The following is an 18,598-nucleotide window of genomic DNA, read 5'->3' on the forward strand; positions in this document are numbered from 1 at the left end:
TTGCGATATCTTTTCTTTCTTTGTCGAATTACCTTCGCAATAGTTTTCTCCGGGAAATTGTTGTTCATTTAAATTGAAATCTCCATCGAATTTTTTATTCTCCAAACCAGTTTCATTTATAATTGATTTTAATAAAACGTGGAAAACATCGAAATCAATTCCATCGTCATCGGTAACCATGGTTTGAGAAATTTCATGAAATGTCCATTCTCTGTAACCTGACATTTTCATCAAATTATTTTGATAATATGCAATTTATTTCGAATTGTTGGTTTATTAACAATTATTTGATTGTTTTATCTTATGTTATTTTCTAGTAAAACTATACTCAACTAAACTAGAATATAGATTAAAAACGTTTTTTTTAATTGGGCAACGAGTCGTTTTCGGCCCACTTTATGGGCCATCCTCAGGTTACAGTTGTTCGATTCTAATAGAAAATCGAACACGTTCAAAATTAAACTAAATTAGAACATACATTTTAAATTTAAACAAATAGAACAAGTATAACACTAAATAATAAATAAGAAAATCCAAATAAACCATTAAAGGAAAAATTCTTTATCCTTTAACGCATATATCTATTGAGCCTCTGTATAAGCATTATTATGTGTGTTACTTTTTACCATGTACTTCCATGATGACGGTAACATGATGTTATATCTTATGTTATTTTCTAGTAAAACTATACTCAACTAAACTAGAATATAGATTAAAAACGTTTTTTTTAATTGGGCAACGAGTTGCGTAACTTTCCCAGCAACATTTAAAACTGTCTGTGTGGCGCCATCTGTTACGATATTTTATTATTAAAAACTCTTTACATTTTTAATTATTATAAAATGGCAAAACGCGTAATTTTAGGGTAGGAATGGATTTTATGATACTTGTTTTAAAATGTATACCGATTCGCTGTTTTAAAGATAAAATTTTAAAAGAAAGAAAAAAAAAGACGATTATATTGTTTACATTTTAAAATATTTTAATTTATCCAGAATCATAGAATCGACGTAAAAATTCCATAAGAACAATTCAATTCGGCATTGAAGAACAATTCAATTCGGCATTGAAAAACAACACGAAATAACATATCGATTCCAAGCAATAAAATTACAATCGCATATTCCTTATTTAAAACAATAGCCAATACCGTAACTTTTAGTTAAAATAAAAGACCTATGATATATAATTAAAGAACGACGAAACTGTTTCTACGAAACGTACGCGTTTTTTTGGAATTTTCGTCTCAAATAGGCTACATAAAATATTGAATCATTTTAAAAACTAATTAAAACTAATTAAAACAGTACATTATTATAATCGTCGGAAAACTCAACAAGTTTAGATATAAAAATTACTATATATTAATATATTCTAAAAAATTATTTAAATAAAATCCCTGTTGGTCGACAATAGTTCATTTCCTTCATTCGCTTATCTGTAAAGTATTATAGTTCTTTATTGCAGTGCGGTAAATCAAAGGATTTCTGTCTATCAGAAATAGAAGGTTTGTACTGTACATAATTCAATTTGGACCAGAAAGCTTCAAACTGATTAAAATTGACGTATTTCGTCCACGGTCGACACACTGACTCCATTCTCATATCAAAAATGTTAACATCTGAAAAATAATGAAAACTCTGTTAAAAGTTCAGTCTGTAAAAAAATTCCCGTAAATAATCGCGAGATATTTTCTAGAAGTTTTTTTTTTTTTGTGTGTGTGTGTGTATTTAGCGCTACTGTTCGCATCTATTCGGGACAACTGTGCGACGAAGCGGATCTTATGCGGTTTCATTTCTTCAATCCGAATTGTTTTTATCTGGACAGATTTCTCTCTGTTAATTTAGGAGATTTGGTTCTATAGATAAATTTCCGGACTGCGACTTTTCTATTTTGTGTTAAGATAGAAGAAAATCGTAAACAGTAAGATTGTTTTCGGATAAAAGATCGGATGTCAATATCCTAGCGTAATAAACAAACAAACAAAAAAATATCCAGTGACGAGTTGTTTAACTTTCTCGGCGACAATTTAAAGTTGCGTTTGTGGCGCCATCTGTTACGATATTTTATTAAAAACTTTTTATATTTTTAAATATTATAAAATGACAAAAAGCTTACTTTTGAGGTTAGGAATGGGTTTTATGAAAAAAAAAAAACTGTAAATGCTAATAACGAGTAAAATCGTCATTTAGTCGATCCTACTCGAGATAGGGCACACGACGCTCTATCTCCCCAATCCCTCGGCTTTTAACCACCAAAATTTAATAGCATCAACCTCCCTGCAAAATCTCAGAAACTTTCGACAAAAAGCACAGGAGTTATTAAGATTCAAACGGGGTAACAAAATCTTACCACACATCCATGCATAGAGAAAAAGTTCCTGATTTTTTTTTTTTTTTTTTTTTTGCATTTTTTCGACGTTTCGAGGTTCAGAGTCAAACAATGGAAAAAAATCTTGGTCATTTCCACTCCGTTAACTAACATATTAAATTACCTTCGGATGTCGCTTGGACAAGATGACAGCGTGGCGTATTGCCCGGCAAATCGAATCAGAATACAGATATTTCCGGCGGTATAGGGCTAACGCTAGTATTACAGAAACACCCGTACTGACCAAAGCTGGATATAATGGGTTGACTTGTTGACACTGCGCGTTACTAATCAATCAATCTCACTCGTCAGTCTCTGTTTTCATATTCATATACGGAGAACTTTATGCCATTCATTTAAATTGCTCCCATCGAATGGATGAAACCTGTGAACGCTAGCAGTCGGTCGTGGGTTCGGGCCTCACCAACGGGCTGGACGCGTGGAATTTTTTAGGTGTAAGACACGTAAAAAACCGGAAGTCTTTACGGGAGGCACTCTTCCTTGGCAGATCGTTCATATGTTGCATTGCCTTAAACCATCAATCCTTAAATTGCTCCCAATAAAAAATAATTTGTAAAATGAAATTTAATCCATTAGAATATATGCAGATAAGACGCGTTATATACATTAAGAATTTCATCTGTTTTCTTCTTCTTAAGAATGGATTACTATTATATGATTCGATAACTTAGAAACGAAATACAAGTACGTATCGGGGATTAGCTAAATATCGACAATATCTAATTCTACACTTCGTTGTATACTCTCGGACGATAACTCGAGCCCGTGCCCTCCGGAACTCAGTCTGAAGCCTTTACCTCTCAACCATCAAACTAATTGATTTCAAATTTTTTTACAATGGAGATTTATTATTATTTTTACAGCGCGTAATAAAAAAATTTTCAAGGAATACTTATCGTAGATGATGTATCATTTGAGTTTTTAAACTATTTAAGCTATTGAAATCACTATTACAGTATTCTGAAATTATCGTTTAAGACAAATTTGAGAATGACGTTGAAAAACATCTCTTCTAAATCTCAGGAGGATCTTTATTTCGTAGTTGCCGTGCGTGTTATATATAAACACTACACAAATATTTATCACACACTCGCTCACACCCAGATACTACAATTTGCAATTTAATAAATTAAACCATTTCTACAGTAGTTATGTAATTTAGAGCAATAAATACAATATATTCAAGTACTGAATGTCATTGTATTGGATTTAAATTGCTTTGCAAATTGATCTTGTTTTGAACGCCAGAAAATGATTTGTTGTATTTCCAGTTTAGAAACTTGTTCTAAATATTATACAAATCTTCTGTTTGCTAATTCGAATAGGCGTAGAATCTATCCGAACGATAGGTCCTTTATGGATAAAACTAATGCTCTTCATGTTTTATAGTAGTTATGTATTAGTTCTCTAGTTTAGGAGGCCACACTCAACTTGTGGAAGTTAGAAATCTATACTTCGGGCTTTTCTGCTCCCTCTCCATTCACTTATGCCAAATTTTAAGTGCAGTTAACGATTTCGGACTACTACCTTTTAAAACTAATAAAGAATAAAAGTTCAAAATCCAAAAGGGGAATATCTCTTTCACTGTCAAACTACAGGTGTCTGAAAACTTACTGCATAGTGGAAAAGGTTTAAGGTTTTAATAAAAATAAAACTTTACATACGATATTGTAGTTTCTCTTACAGTAAATGCTAAAAATTTCTCCTTCCCCTAAAGCCGGTAGGGCATGTCCTGAAACCTAGCAGGTCAGATTCCACGGGAGATTATGCGATCGGCAAGGAAGTCTTCCAAAAGCTGTAGTCCAAAAACCAGAATATCTGTGAGCAAACAGTAATTACTGCCTTCTAGACTACTTCAAAGTTAAAATGAGACACACAAATGATTTTACAGATTTCGTATGATATGCCTTACGTATAACTATTTAATATTACAAATTCCTCACTGCACGGTAACTTTTCGGGCATCATGTACAAAGCTTATAAGACCTGCAGATTATCCAGCAAGAGAAGTTTTCACAGTAGTGTTTAGAAAACTGTGAACAGCACTCCAAGCATAGCTTTAATAAATGTTTAACAATAATCTGCAAGATATTCGTGCATCACAGGACAGCAACCATAACCAATGTTTAGGAGCCTGTGAATCGTAAGGAGTACGGCGGCGACCCCCTGTGCGTATGGTCAAAATTGTTTGCATTGATCCACTCTATCACCCACTTCATTTTGTCGATCTAATTTCTTAACATCCCGTATCCATGGTACCATTACATTATTACACAGTATCTTGCCTTCTATTGACAAAACAATAAAATGTTTTTTTATATATAAAAAAACATTGTGACGGTCGATGGACGAGGAGGTTATGGTTTCAGACTATCGCTCTGAGACCTGGAACCGAATTTGAATGAACTCCAGGAATTTTTCGGATGCTGGTCTTTCTCGGATCCGCTCATCATCACTCGGCACTCTTCATTGAGCCTGGAAAAAAGTTCTTCTTCGGACCCACAGAGCGGAGAGTAAAAAAAGCTATAAGGATGATAATTTCATATTTTAAATGAATTTTTTGAACACTAATTTAGCCTCATAATTAAATCGCTTACTAAAAGACGAACCTCTTCCTACACGTCTTAATCCAATAAGATTTGAAATCATTCTTCATAGCGAAGTTCAAATCTCTAACGGCCGTATTCACAAGGATCAAGAGTTAAGTGAATGGTAATTTAACCTCTAACTCTAGATCCTTTGTTGTGAAAACGGATACAAATAAGACTTCGATGCATCACGTTTTGTTATTCTAATTAATTTGTAAAAACAAGTCTAAACAAAGTGCAGAATCACGTGGTAATAAGATGTTTTAAAAACATCACCAATTTTTGTAGCTTCGCTCCGGGATTATCTGCCTCATCGCTAGACATTTTAGATCCCCGTATCGGTCACCAAGGGCACGAACTTGTCGTAGTCATGCAATATTTACGAGATAAGGCAGTGCGTCATTATCTCTACATAAAAAGGAAATAAAATATTTCATAGAAGGAAATGTGTCCAAAAACGAGCCCAATTAAATTTTAGACTAAGCGTTTATCATTTATATACTAGCACGGGATTCATAAATAAATCCGATGTTTTTATTTATTTATTTCTGTCCGTCTTCTTCATATTTACAAAGTAAGCATTCGAAGAAAAAGTTTTTCTTCAAAATAATCGAAAATACCAAACGAAAGCTTAAAATTCTGGGGGCCAGTCTTAACTAATATCAATAATACCGTTTCGGTATCTAACAGCAACGGGAGGTTTTCGTTATACATACATTACAATGATTAGATCATCAAAGTGCATGTTACGACTTACGAGAATAACACACAGTATATTTAATAGAGATGGGCGAACATGACTTTCGAACACGTTCAGGATCTAGTCTGCTTCTTTTCTTCTGGAAAATTAAACCAGATGTGCTGAAGAAAGAGTTACTAGATTGCAGTTTCTCCAAAATGGGACTTCTCAAGTCAACTGGGAAAAATGGAGAAATTTCATTATTAGAGATTATTGGAATTCGAGTATAGTGAATAGTATTTGCCATGTCTAATATTTACGGATGGTACGACTTACAATATGCCACGTAAGTTTTCCGTTGCTATTGAATACCGAACTTTCATAAGACTAGATCTGCTGGTTCTCCCTGTGAAAGCAAGAAATGATCTAATGCCATCATCCCTAGACAAAGCTTCGTTCTTCTTCCATCAGAAAACTTAAATGAGAATTTCATCATTGGAAAAATGGCAGAATAATTAATATCTGCACCAAATTTAATTTTCCCTCAAACAAACAAAAAAAATCGAGTTCAAATCGAAAAATAAAGGTCATAACAGGCTACGTACTGTACTTACATTTGTTGATCATGTCTTTACTACTTTTAGCCAAATTACAAAGGAAACTTTTTGGAAAAAACTAATAAACAAAGAAATTTCATGAAAAACATACGTTCTTTCTTATTTTTCAAGTTTCAAATCAATCAGACCCAACTCTTCTGAAACTACTTACTTCGGCAGACGGAATATTTCCCGGACATTCTTTTGATATTACGTATTCGAGTAATGGCATAACAGCAAATTTTCTATTACCTTAGCGATATGAAAACATGCAGCAATCCATCGTAAACGGCGAATATTTTAAATTTACGAACTTATCATTACTGAGCTAATCTATAATCCAGTGTCTAAATTTATCATGCATTATTTTATCTCTCGTCATCTAATTATTCTATAGTGTCGCTTCAGTCTTTCACCTCATAGAACTTCGTTTAAGTTTTTCCATAACTCGTAAAGAAGGGACGTGTCTTTTAACCAAATTTCTGGAAAAGAATACATTCCCGACAAGATGTGACACTCCCTCATACTACCAAAGAAGAAAACTACCGACCTGTGAATATTGATCACAAGCGCATAGCCCATATCCCTAGGTAGAAAATGGATACTAATTCGATGTAAAGTGCTACGGGGCCGCGAAAGAAAGAACCACCAGATTTCTTTTAGACATTTATTCTCGTATATAACTGTGGAAGAAAATACTTTCACACTGGCACACGATCACAAATATGACAATTCCGGCGTTATTTCTTTTTTTTTATTTTTATCTGGGATTTATTTTTAAAATCTATAAGAAATACTAAATGAAACTGTACACGATTCGTATTCTTCCGAATGGAATAAAATAAAGAGATACAACGCGTGCGCGTCGCGCCTCCGGCAGAAACCGGAAGTCGTCCAAATGAATAGCACGAGAAGAACAAAAATACAAATATATGTCTTTTAAAGCACTTCCATTGCACTGATGATTCATTGGGCAAAGCGTATTCATATATTGCTTAACGTACGATTTCGGTATTAAAAGACTACGTGTTCGATACATTTTTTTTTTTGTCTGTCTGTCTGTCTTTTTAAATACGTTCTTAAAAATTACAAATGGTATATTTGCAAGATTACGAGTGTACTGCATGTAAGCGTTTCCCAAAGAGATAATCGGACACGCACTTTATTTTTTATATTTTTGTGTGTACGGAGCGGTGCGATTCGCGAACGGATTTACATCAGAGGTCGCCTTCTTCGCTGACCGAAGTACAGTCTAATTCACCGTTTCCCAGCGAGCAGAGGTCGTGTTCTCTGGCCCTCAACTGCGACTCTTTGCGTTCCTTGTTGGCCGCGGCCCAACATGCCAGCGTCTGAGCCACCTGCACTTCAGTGTCCGTGTCGATTTCGATATTGATACTGTTTCTTTCCGGGCTGCGCTCGTGCGTGTGTTCGGTCCTTAGCCTCTTTGGGCTTTGGGAAAACTGCGTTTCCTCCTCCGTCGTGCTGCCTTCCGGCGACGTTTGCGATTTGGCCCTCTTCCTCCTCTTGGCGCCATCCGCCACTGGGCTGTCCGTTCTGCTGTTGGCGAACTTCCTCTTGTACTTCCTGCCGCCGGAACTGTCCGCACCGCTTTCCGTGTCGCTGCTGGAGATGTCGGATGGCACGTCGTTCGTGGTCTGGGTGGTGGTCAGTTCCTCCTCCGAAGCGTTGTTGATGGTTTCCGCCGCGAACGACGAACCGTTTAACGATTCCGTCGTGAAACTCTGCCTGTGATTTTCCGAGGGAACGGTGGGTTTGTTATTGCAGTCTACCGCGGGTCGCTGATTGTCGCTAGTTTGTTCCGTGGACAAAGCGTTCGTGCCCAGAATTGGACTAGCTACCTTTTTCTCGATTACCGCCGGGTTGGAATTGGACGACGTTTCTGTCCTGTTATCGATCGAGGGCGAAGATTCTCTGCTGGCCACGCTGATGGCGTCCTGGTTGCTGGGGGGTTCGACCACCAGTTCCATTTTCAGAGTCATCGGCAGCGACGAGTCGGGCTTCTCCGCGTTGGACATGGACGATTGGCACGTGTTTTCCGCACTTTTTTGATTGACGTCTTTGTTACAATTGATCGCGTCCAATCCGTTGATCTCTTCTTTCATGGAACTGAGATTTAAGAGGTTGGTCAACTTTTGATTTTCGTGTAAATATTTGTTTATTTGGTCTTTCGCTTCTCGTAATTGCAACTGAAGGTAATAAATAGTGCTCTGCATCCCTTCTACTTCTTCATCCAGTGCCAACAGAAGATCGTCCAAATCTACGGAAATTAAAAAGATAAATTTCGAAATCTCTAAGAATAAATTAACGAGTTAATTTATAACTTATTGTTAAAAAAGATGCATTCCTATAGCAGTGTTTCCCAACCTTTTTGAATCGCGGAGTTAGATTCCAGGATTTTGTCCACAATGAAGAATTGCTACTTCAACATTATGACTCTATTGTGATGGAATGTCGGTTCTGATTTCCTGCAAGGTTTTAAGTATATAAAATATCGCGTGTTCATTTAATGCTCTAAATTTATCCCAGGAACACAACAACATATTACAATAAATAAACTATAAAATGGTGAAAAGTTTTTCTTTTAAAGTATTTTTATCGATATTTGATTTCATTTTCCTCTGATGATAAACTGAAACAAAAATGTTAATTCGGATAATGCTTTTCGGTACTTCACGGTACACGGTTGGGAAACGCCAACTACAGGATATTATTACTAATTACTTGACTCAACCTTCATTCGCACTTATATTTCTTCAGATTTTAATGGATTTTATTTGAATGAACGTTAAGAATATCATCGATAAATACAGGGAAAATGACTATAAAAAACAAAGATTTTTAACGAGAAATATCTTTTCAGACTGAAAACAACGTATTCGAAAATAGTAGTTTATATCGACCTTACAACAACTTTTTACAGCTATTTTCGATTATTTCATTATTGTTTTAGGACAGATAAGAAATTACATTTTTTTTTTCTGTATCTATCTTAAAAAATCGTCCATTTTGACGACTTTTAAAAAACAAATACTATTAATACTCTATCTGAATAATCATATTGTCAAAGGCTTAATATCTGGGAAATTATCTCAAACTGTGATTGTTCTCAATTTTATTCTATGGGGTAAACTGTACGAAGATATACATTTTATAAGAAGTTCGGATTTACCAAGTATATTATGCAATTAGCAAATTTTGTATGTACAGTAGAGCGTCGATAAGTGGAACGTCGGTAAGTGGAATGGCCGGAAAGTGGAACGATTTTCAGTCGGACTGTGTCGTGCTGAATCGAATGTTTTTGATACTAAATTTACTTCTAAAGTATAATTTTCATGTTTTTTATATTCTTTAATATATTTATTTTGTTTGTACAAAATGCAGAAATAATTTTTAACGATACGATAGCCTCGATGATTATTATAAAAATTTTCGTTAGGCTTAAAATCGACGAAAATTCAAACACGAAGCGACACGCAACGGAGAAAAATTTGAACATCGGACAGGTTAATGTATTTTTTCGTACAAAGTCGGAAACTGGAACAAATCATTAACTGGAAGGACCCCAGTCCCCAATTGGTTCCACTTATCGACGCTCTACTGTATTTTTTAAAATCATTAGAAACTGTGTGTATTTGTTTGAGTCTTATTCATTGCATTTTTTGTATTCTCTCATTATGGCTTTATTCTATTATTAGCTTTATAAATTACGTTTGTTGTTGTTCCAGGAGATGGCAGCATTTTCTTTGCTCTTATTGTACAACAGTAGCTATATTTATTTAATAAAAAATATCTAACGAATGAGCACTTACTACAGAATATGCTTCTCATAAAATAACATTTTCATTAGTCTTGAATGCTGTATTATCTAAATTAAATTGTACAATAGTTCCTTTTGCATTTTAATTTTAATTCAAGAAATAATACGCGGTATATAGGAGTCTATATGTAATATACTTCTAAATTATATTACAGTACTTGAAGAATTAAAGTAAAAATACAAGTGACAAAGAGCTTAAAGATTTTTACAAAATTCTATTTATTTCTTTTTTTTTTTTTAAATTTAATAATTATGATAATTAGTAGAACTGAATCACAATTTTGTTATAAGCAGAATTTTTAAATACAGAATGTTTCAGTCTTAAAAGAAAAAAGTTCTTTCGAAGATAATTCAGAGACTTGAAGGAAAATACTTTCAAATTAGATTTGCCAAACATTCTGCATTTCGTTTCTCATTCTGATATTCCATAGCACATACCATTACATATAAAAATTTCAAAAATAGTTTATTTTGTTTATTTTTAATGGTAGTCTCACGAGAAAATACTTTATTACTATTACTATTACAAATAAAGCTTCATTTCCGTTATCCCTATTTAAATATGAAAAACTTCATAATCCTAATTGATTAAGTTGACTGACATTTTGTGAGGTAAAACCAGAGGGTTTCACTTACATTTTTTTTTGTTTATTACTTTATTCTGTTATTTAGACAATAACTTTTCTGTTTACGTACATACATGACAGACATCGGCCATACATAAGGTAAACATTTAGCTGGCAGAAAAGAGGGTAAGAAGAGGGGGAGAAAGCAGGAGGAAGAGGAGATAGACAGTAGAGAAAGGTAGGATCCCTCTGGATGGCGTACATATGACTACTGTACCCTCTACATTTGATGTTGGCGTGCAGTTTTTAGGTTGCAAGGCCATAATCCCCTGAAGGGCCTAAAAGAAAACCTGAGTGTAGCGAACACTAATTGAGTGCCGCCACAAATAGCTAAGTGTAAAAGTTAGTGCCAAATGGCTGTTAGTAGGAAGACTTATATCTACTTCATACTAATAAAACTGAACGCAAGCATGAATCTTAATACTATTAACAGCTAGACAGACTGTGAAAACAAACAAACACAATGACAAACTAGACAAGATGAATGGACCAACGAGCAAGACCCCAATTTTTATTTATTTATTTTAAACATTAACTTACTAACTAAACTCACCTACCATAACCTAGGAAGAACCTAACCAGATGACTAAAGCTAACAACTCTAATCTAAGTTAATGTAAACTAACCAGAAACCAAGCTAAGAGTCCCTAATATAACTTACAACTAGGACTAACTTAAACTAACCAAATTTAGACTGAAAAGAAGACAGAAAATAAGAATTAAAATACAAAGTTGAAAGGCAGCTATATACCTACAGTTGAAACAAAGAAAGAAAAAGCTAATTGCCATCTGTGCCTCTGGAGCAAGTGCTCTCAAGAGCTCCACTAAGGGATATGAATGCGAGATGATGGAACATTGAATGAGTGTGAATGAGTTGGTATGGGTTGCAAGGCCAGTTGTATTCTTCAAGAATAGCAGCTCTCATTAAACTATCCCTAATGTGATTGTATCTATTGCAGCAAAAAACTAAGTGAAGTGGTGTTTGGTCTGCCTGAATACCACAATTGCATTATGGATTGTCCCCAAGGTTGAATCTATGCAAGTATTGCTTAAAGTTGCCATGTCCTGTAAGTAGCTGAGTGAGGGTATAACTAGGGTAAAAGTGGTGAAGAATTGCAGTAGTGTCAACCTAGGGGATGAAAGTATAGATGAGCCTACCAATGATATCATGGTCCCAGCTGTCTTGCCACAGAATGAAGATTTTCTTCTTGACATGATTGTTGATGTATGCAGTAGGAATGTAACTGAAAATACTAGTGATTGAAGACTTTGCAGCTTGTTTGGCAAAATGATCAGTGGTCCTTTCTGTTAACATAAAATTTTGTCATTTTATGAGCAGCAGAAGCAAAGTTTTGGAATAAATGGCTGCTCACAGGTTGTTAAATTGTTAAAGATTCAAATGTGTAAGAATGCTTAGCCTAATCTCAAATTGTAATTAGTAATTTAACATATCAGCAAGAGAAACATGTTATACAGGGGCAATATTGAAATATGCTTAAGGCTTTATGACTTTTATTTAATTTTTAGAAATTAAAAATAATTATATATTTGATTATTACCATTAAAACATCTTGATTTTGTACAAAATGATTACATTAAAAATAAAATAAAATTAAAAATGTTCTATTACGTGTTCATAACTTCAAATTTCATTCTATTACAGTTGTTCTGGATATATGAATTTAAGTTTCTTTTAATAAAAGTGTTAGCTACAGGAAAGAAACAGTTGTTTGATTTATTTATTTGTCAACATGATGCCAAGTTTTGTGAATTTATAAGAACATTTCACAAATATTTGCATAAATTTTTTAATGCCCATATTTTTGTTGAATGAAGGAGAGACATGTATTAGCAATAAATTTGAAAAAAAATCAAATTTATCTATCAATATATATATTAAGTAACAATATGTAACAATAAAGTATCAATATGTATATTAAGTAACATCATAATATATGTACATTTTTGTAAGAAAATTTGTTTTTTTATAAAGAGTATTATATGGAAATAACATCAAATTAACACACTTTAAAGGATATAATATTCTAATGATACAGATTTATTAATTATCTTAAAACTATATTTATTTTTTAAATAAAATTATCTTTGATTTAAAATTAACTAACATGCCATAATAAGCATGTATGTTATTAATTTTAACTTTAAACAATCGCTTTAATTTATATTTGTAACTATTATTGATTCTGCTTATAAAAATTATTAGAATCAAGTGACTCAGACATTATTTCCAGATCTGGAATACATAGAATTTTTCTGTTTCCAATATTAGAATGATAGATAAAAAATACCAAAGGTGTTCCAAAAGTCTCCATACATAGAACATAGGACACAAAATTTACATAAATTGACACAAATCAAGCCTAATCAATGGGTTTGACAATGTAGAGTTTTCTGGGTTTTCTTCATATGTCTAATGCCTACAAGCCAGTTTCCACACAAAAAGTCCTGCTAGGAGAAATTCCCCTTGACAAATTGCCCATATGTTTCAATGCTTTACTCCATCAATCCATCCACTGATACAAATCTTAATGCTGACATTTTAAATGGTAATCTTGCAAAGGATGTTTTGTGACTAAATTACATTTCCCCTATGTATGGCATCTTTTGAGACACCTTGTACGTTTCAAAGATATACAATCTTTGAAATGTTTGATATCAGAGATAGTAACACTTTTAGAGATATTTTTCTTCTTAAAATTTAAATATGAAAAGAAAATATATATTAAACTTTATAAAGCTAAATGAAGTATGAAAACAGTATCCATTTTAATCCATGTAACAATGTTGAGTGTTGTTTTCATAAGCCATAAATAAATTTTTCAAGAAATTTAATTTTTTTGAAGTTTTTAATTTGAATACAATTTATATAACATAATTCTTAATGCTTTAAATTCTAAAATCTATGAAAACTAAAATTATCAAATGTTTAAGTTTTTCCTATGATTCTCACTGTTCTTATCAAGGTTTTTATTTCCAACATACAAGTTAATATAAAATAACTAGTACCATTTAAGACTAAGTATTACTTACAGCACTTAGAATATGTAGTAAATATATTTCAAGCATATTTAACATTACGATTTTATCATGTTAAATAAAATACCATCCATAAAATAAATATAAATCTATTAACAAAATTTTATGTCTAAAAATGTTGTGTAAAGAATGGTTAAAAATTTATTAATTTGAATCAGAAATATCAGAGAATAAAAAAAAATGAAACTTTCATATTAATTCTTCAAACTCTTGAACTGAATATAATCTAAGGAAAAGGTATTCTAGTTTTTTTAAAATATTCTATTTTCTTTTCAATGGAAGAAGCTTTCTAAATTTTCATTCATATAGATTAAAAACCAATTTTAAATAATAATAATTATTATGAAGCCACATTTTTCTGTAATTACTGTATATTTCCACAGATAAAACGATAGTTCAATCATAAAAAAAGGCCACCAAAATCCGGGGTCGTCTTATAGGACAGATACAAAACAATTAGATTGAAATTTATATAAATTAAAACCATTATAAAAAAATGGACAAACCGTAATTATTTACTAGTAGAGAGTAGGGCATGTCCACAAAATAGAATAGCCCATACGACGTTTTTGTGAATAGTCAAGGTCATTACTCGAATGCCTAAATCAGTGCAAATGTTTGCAACGATAGCAAGGCAGAAAATAAAATTTGTTCATTTGAAAAATTACAAATAGGACATAATTCTGTATACGCTATACAGTATTATTATCCAGATGATGATTGCTGATCTAAACTAAATTCATAGGCCATTGATAGTTTGGGGGTCATCTTATAGGACAGATATATACTAAAACTATAAAACTTTGATGAAAATTTATACCTCATCTTATCTGCGAAAATATACGATAATTACTAATTTAAATAGTAATTTAATAAAACAAGTTTAAAACTAAAAACTGATTTTATAATTTCAATTTAGACAATTTAATTAGCCAGAATTTATAAAGCATAGTTAATTGTATATAGTATAATTACATCAGTGCAAACTTAATTCCATTTAGAAACATTTACTAAAATTTTAGAAATTTTAAACAGGAAAAACAATTAATAAAAATAATATTTTCATTTTCTGTAATATTCTGAAATTTTCAGAATTTTTAGTAAATGTTAAAAGGAACTTTTAATGTTTAAATTTTTTTACTTTCACAGGTGTTTGAAAATTTTACAGCCAAGTTAAAGTTATTATCAAACAATTTATTAATTATTATTACTAAACTTCTAATAATAAAAACTTAGTCATAAAAATCTGTTTCAAAACTTATTACTTTTTATGAGAAATACTACTTGAAATTTATTTCTTGAAGAGAACAACCTTCTGTGTAAAACATTTAGAGAAACAGATATCATTCATCAAGCTATGTCAATCATTCATTAGAGAAACAGATAGTTATTCTTTTGTTTCTCTAAATATTTTAGAATATAATTCTGATTTGTTTTACAGATAAATTATGATGATGATCATAACCAAATTAAAAACTGGAAACTAGTATCAAATAATCATACAAAAAGTCTATGTACTATGTATGATTTTGTATGATTAACGTATAAGAACTGACTTTTTAAAAAGCTAATGTCAGACTCTTATATGTTAACCATATAAAAAATATTTAAAAATTTCTTATAGAATACATTAACAAAATAGAATTCTACTAGCTAATTTAAATAAAAAAAATCAAGCTTATGAATGCACATAAGATGAAATAATAATTTGTATATATACAAATACATAAGGAGAGATATTAAATAAAAATTAAACATTGAAAATTTATATACATATAGATTAAAATAACATGTGTAAACTTCTATTGTTTAATTTTTACTTAATATTACTCCATATGTGTTTGTACTGAGTGATCAAACAAAAAGTTTACTCATGAGAAGTATGAGTTTGACAATGCCACAAGTCAGACTTGCAACACTTGTTACTTCCCTGCTATGCATGAAAAGAAATATTGAAATCTTGAATATTTATTTACTAAGGAATCTAAAAACAATATAAAACTTTAAATAAATAAAAAGTTTTGGAACAATCCTAAGTTTATAAAGTTCAAAACTTGATTCTTTTATAGCTAACTGAACAAAACATCTTAAAGATTTTGTGGAACTCACTTCTATGAGGACCTGAATGTTTCAGCTAAATTTTTGTTTACAATTCTTTTTGTTACACATTCATAGACCACCTTGTATTCAAAAGTTTATAAACAAAGTATTATAGGCACAGTTGATTAGAGATATTTTCATAAACCATCATCTTAATTTTCAATAACTTTTCTTTATGTAACTTTCCATTGTAAAAATTCTCTGTTTTATAGTGTAAGATATTTCTAATTATCATAACATTAAGTTAAAACAATAACACTGAGAAACAATAAAAACAATGAGATAACACTGCATTAAACAGTAAGTGATATGTGGTGATTGAGACAACCCTCAGAGTTTATTAGTTCTTATTCTACTTCTCATAAACCTTTCATTTGATACTTCTATACACATGGTTCTGGTTGCTCTCTTATCCGACATTCATTCATATATAAACTTCTATTTTTTACTTTTCTTCTAATATGCACTCTATTCCTTAATATAATTACTTATTAGAATTTCCTTCTTTAACATAGTTTATCAGAATTTTTTAAAATGATTAATACTTTAAATTGTTTGTGCATACTTAACATGTAAGAATCTGATAATGGCATTTTTAAAAGGCTAAAAATACTTGTTGCAATTAATTTTGTGTTGGTCAGGAAATTTAGTGGTTAGTGGATTATCTGATCATGGAAATTACTTACTTATAAAACAAAACTGAGAATTTTATTATATGTAAATAATTTTTCCATTGTCTAGAAACTCTAGATTAAATCAATATTTTAATTAAAAGAGCATGTCATCAGTGAATTTCAGTTAAAATGTAAATTATAAGGTGTGAGCATTGGCGTAGCCAGGGTTTTGTTATGGGGGCCTAGTAGAGGCCAGCCTGACACAAAATTGAATTATTTCAAATTATTGTTCATTAAAATGGAATTTCCACAGGAATCGACAATAACTTAACACACACATAATATGAAACTTCCTTTAATCATAATTCTTGTAACATTAATATCAAACTCTAGCAATGTCTTAAACAAAAATTAACCAATCAATTATTTTTTTACCATTCTTTAATATAGTTCACCATCTTTAATCTAAATCTAGACTTTTAGTGGGTACACTACACCCAATTAAATTAGCTTCAGCTTTCTATTTCTTTTTGCAAATCAGTTCAACACTTTTTTGGCTGTAATTTTCTGGGGAGGGGCACCAGGTTAACTGGGGAGACCCACCCATGCCCCTTCTTGGCTACGCCTATGGGTGTGAGAGAAAGATCTAGGAATGAGTCAAAAAACTCAAAATGTATTTGGATATTAAGAAGTTTACTTAATATTTTTGAAAATAATCACTCTGAGCTTCAATATACCATCTGCAACAATTTCTCCTATTTAGGAAACAATTACAAAAATCAGCCTGTTTCAGGGATCACAAAATTTTCTTCAATTCGTCTTAAATGAGTTGTACTGAGTGCTAGATTAAATAAAATGGGGTGGTTATGGAATAATAGCAATTCCAAATGTAAAGAAAAATTGTTTCAATTAACAGAACTCATTCATACAAGACAAACTGAAGGAAATTTTTCAATCCCTGTAAGAAGCTGATTGTTTCTAAACATTTCTGAATCAGAGAAATCATTTCAAATTCATTGTTTTGAAAAATATTGAATAAATTTCTTTATATCCTAATATATTTTGATTTTTCTGACCCATTCCTGTAACTTTTTGAACAGGTCTTGTACATTTATTTTGTTACTCTATTTTTACATATTTCAAAGAAAAAAAAACTTTACCATCCTGGCTTTTCTTCATGGCTTCACTGAAATTCCTCTGAAGAGCTAAATCTCCTTCTAACTTAGCCATCCTCCCTGATGATATCATCTTTCCCAATTCTTCATTCTCTTGGTACAAAAGTCTGCATTTAGCCATCAGCCTTTTACCAGTATTACTGTTAAAAACAAGAATAATTATTTTTAAAAAATTTACATTAAGTTAAAAAATTTATCCAAAAAAAAAAATTATAAATTATAAAATTTTGTTTAATATAACACACATTAATAAGCATCAAATACAGAAATTCAAACCTAGTTAAATTTCAAATATATTTTATTTTTTCATATCAGACTCCTTCCTTATTATGGTGATTACTGTCTAAAGATGCTGTTTGATTTGTCGTTTTCATTCACTTATTTATTTATTAAAAAATCAAAATATCCATTTTAATACTTACAAATTCTAAAATTTAATAGTTTCCTAGATTCATAATGTATTTAACAAGATTTTACTTTCTGTATTTTTCAGTTTTTCTAAAAGAAGGTTTTAAAAGTATAAATTTTAAAATTATGCATAGTATTGAATAAAATAATAGAGTTCCTGATAGTTCAATTAATTCAAAATTATCCTCTTTCAACCAATTTTTGCAGAAGATTTACTGTGTGAAATTAAAATGATCTCAATCTCTATTCTACAATAATAGCAAAGATATATACAATCATCTTTTCCCAGAAACATCAATTGTACATAAAATTATAGTTGTAAGTCAGTTCAAATTTTTAAAAATATTATATTTTTTACAATATAAGTATCGTCGTATCAAATGAAGGAATGTTCTTTCACATACGATACTATTATTATTTTTCTTATAGAAGATGGTAAATATTTAAAATAATTTAACTGAAATAATGAAAATGAGTTCACACAAGTGTAATCAATATATCACAAAAATTGGTTTGAAGACTTTTG

The 18,598-nt window shown here is 31.3% G+C and overlaps 1 protein-coding gene across 2 annotated transcripts in view; it reads right to left on the minus strand.

Annotated features, from left to right (window-relative positions):
- Positions 1-6,907: 6,907 nt before the first annotated feature.
- LOC136988955 (pre-mRNA-splicing regulator WTAP-like) overlaps positions 6,908-18,598 on the minus strand; it is a 139,703-nt gene continuing 128,012 nt past the window's right edge. For both annotated transcript variants that reach the window (XM_067286974.1, XM_067286979.1), the window contains exons 7-8: positions 17,650-17,804; positions 6,908-8,532 (exon numbers count right to left, since the gene is read on the minus strand). In XM_067286974.1, the coding sequence (XP_067143075.1) occupies positions 7,472-8,532; positions 17,650-17,804 (1,216 nt within the window). In that variant the 3' untranslated portion in view covers positions 6,908-7,471. The remainder of the gene's footprint in view (positions 8,533-17,649; positions 17,805-18,598) is intronic.

This window comes from Centruroides vittatus, unplaced genomic scaffold (genome assembly GCF_030686945.1).
Source record: "Centruroides vittatus isolate TY-2023 unplaced genomic scaffold, ASM3068694v2 contig_1276, whole genome shotgun sequence".
Lineage (NCBI taxonomy): Eukaryota > Metazoa > Arthropoda > Arachnida > Scorpiones > Buthidae > Centruroides > Centruroides vittatus.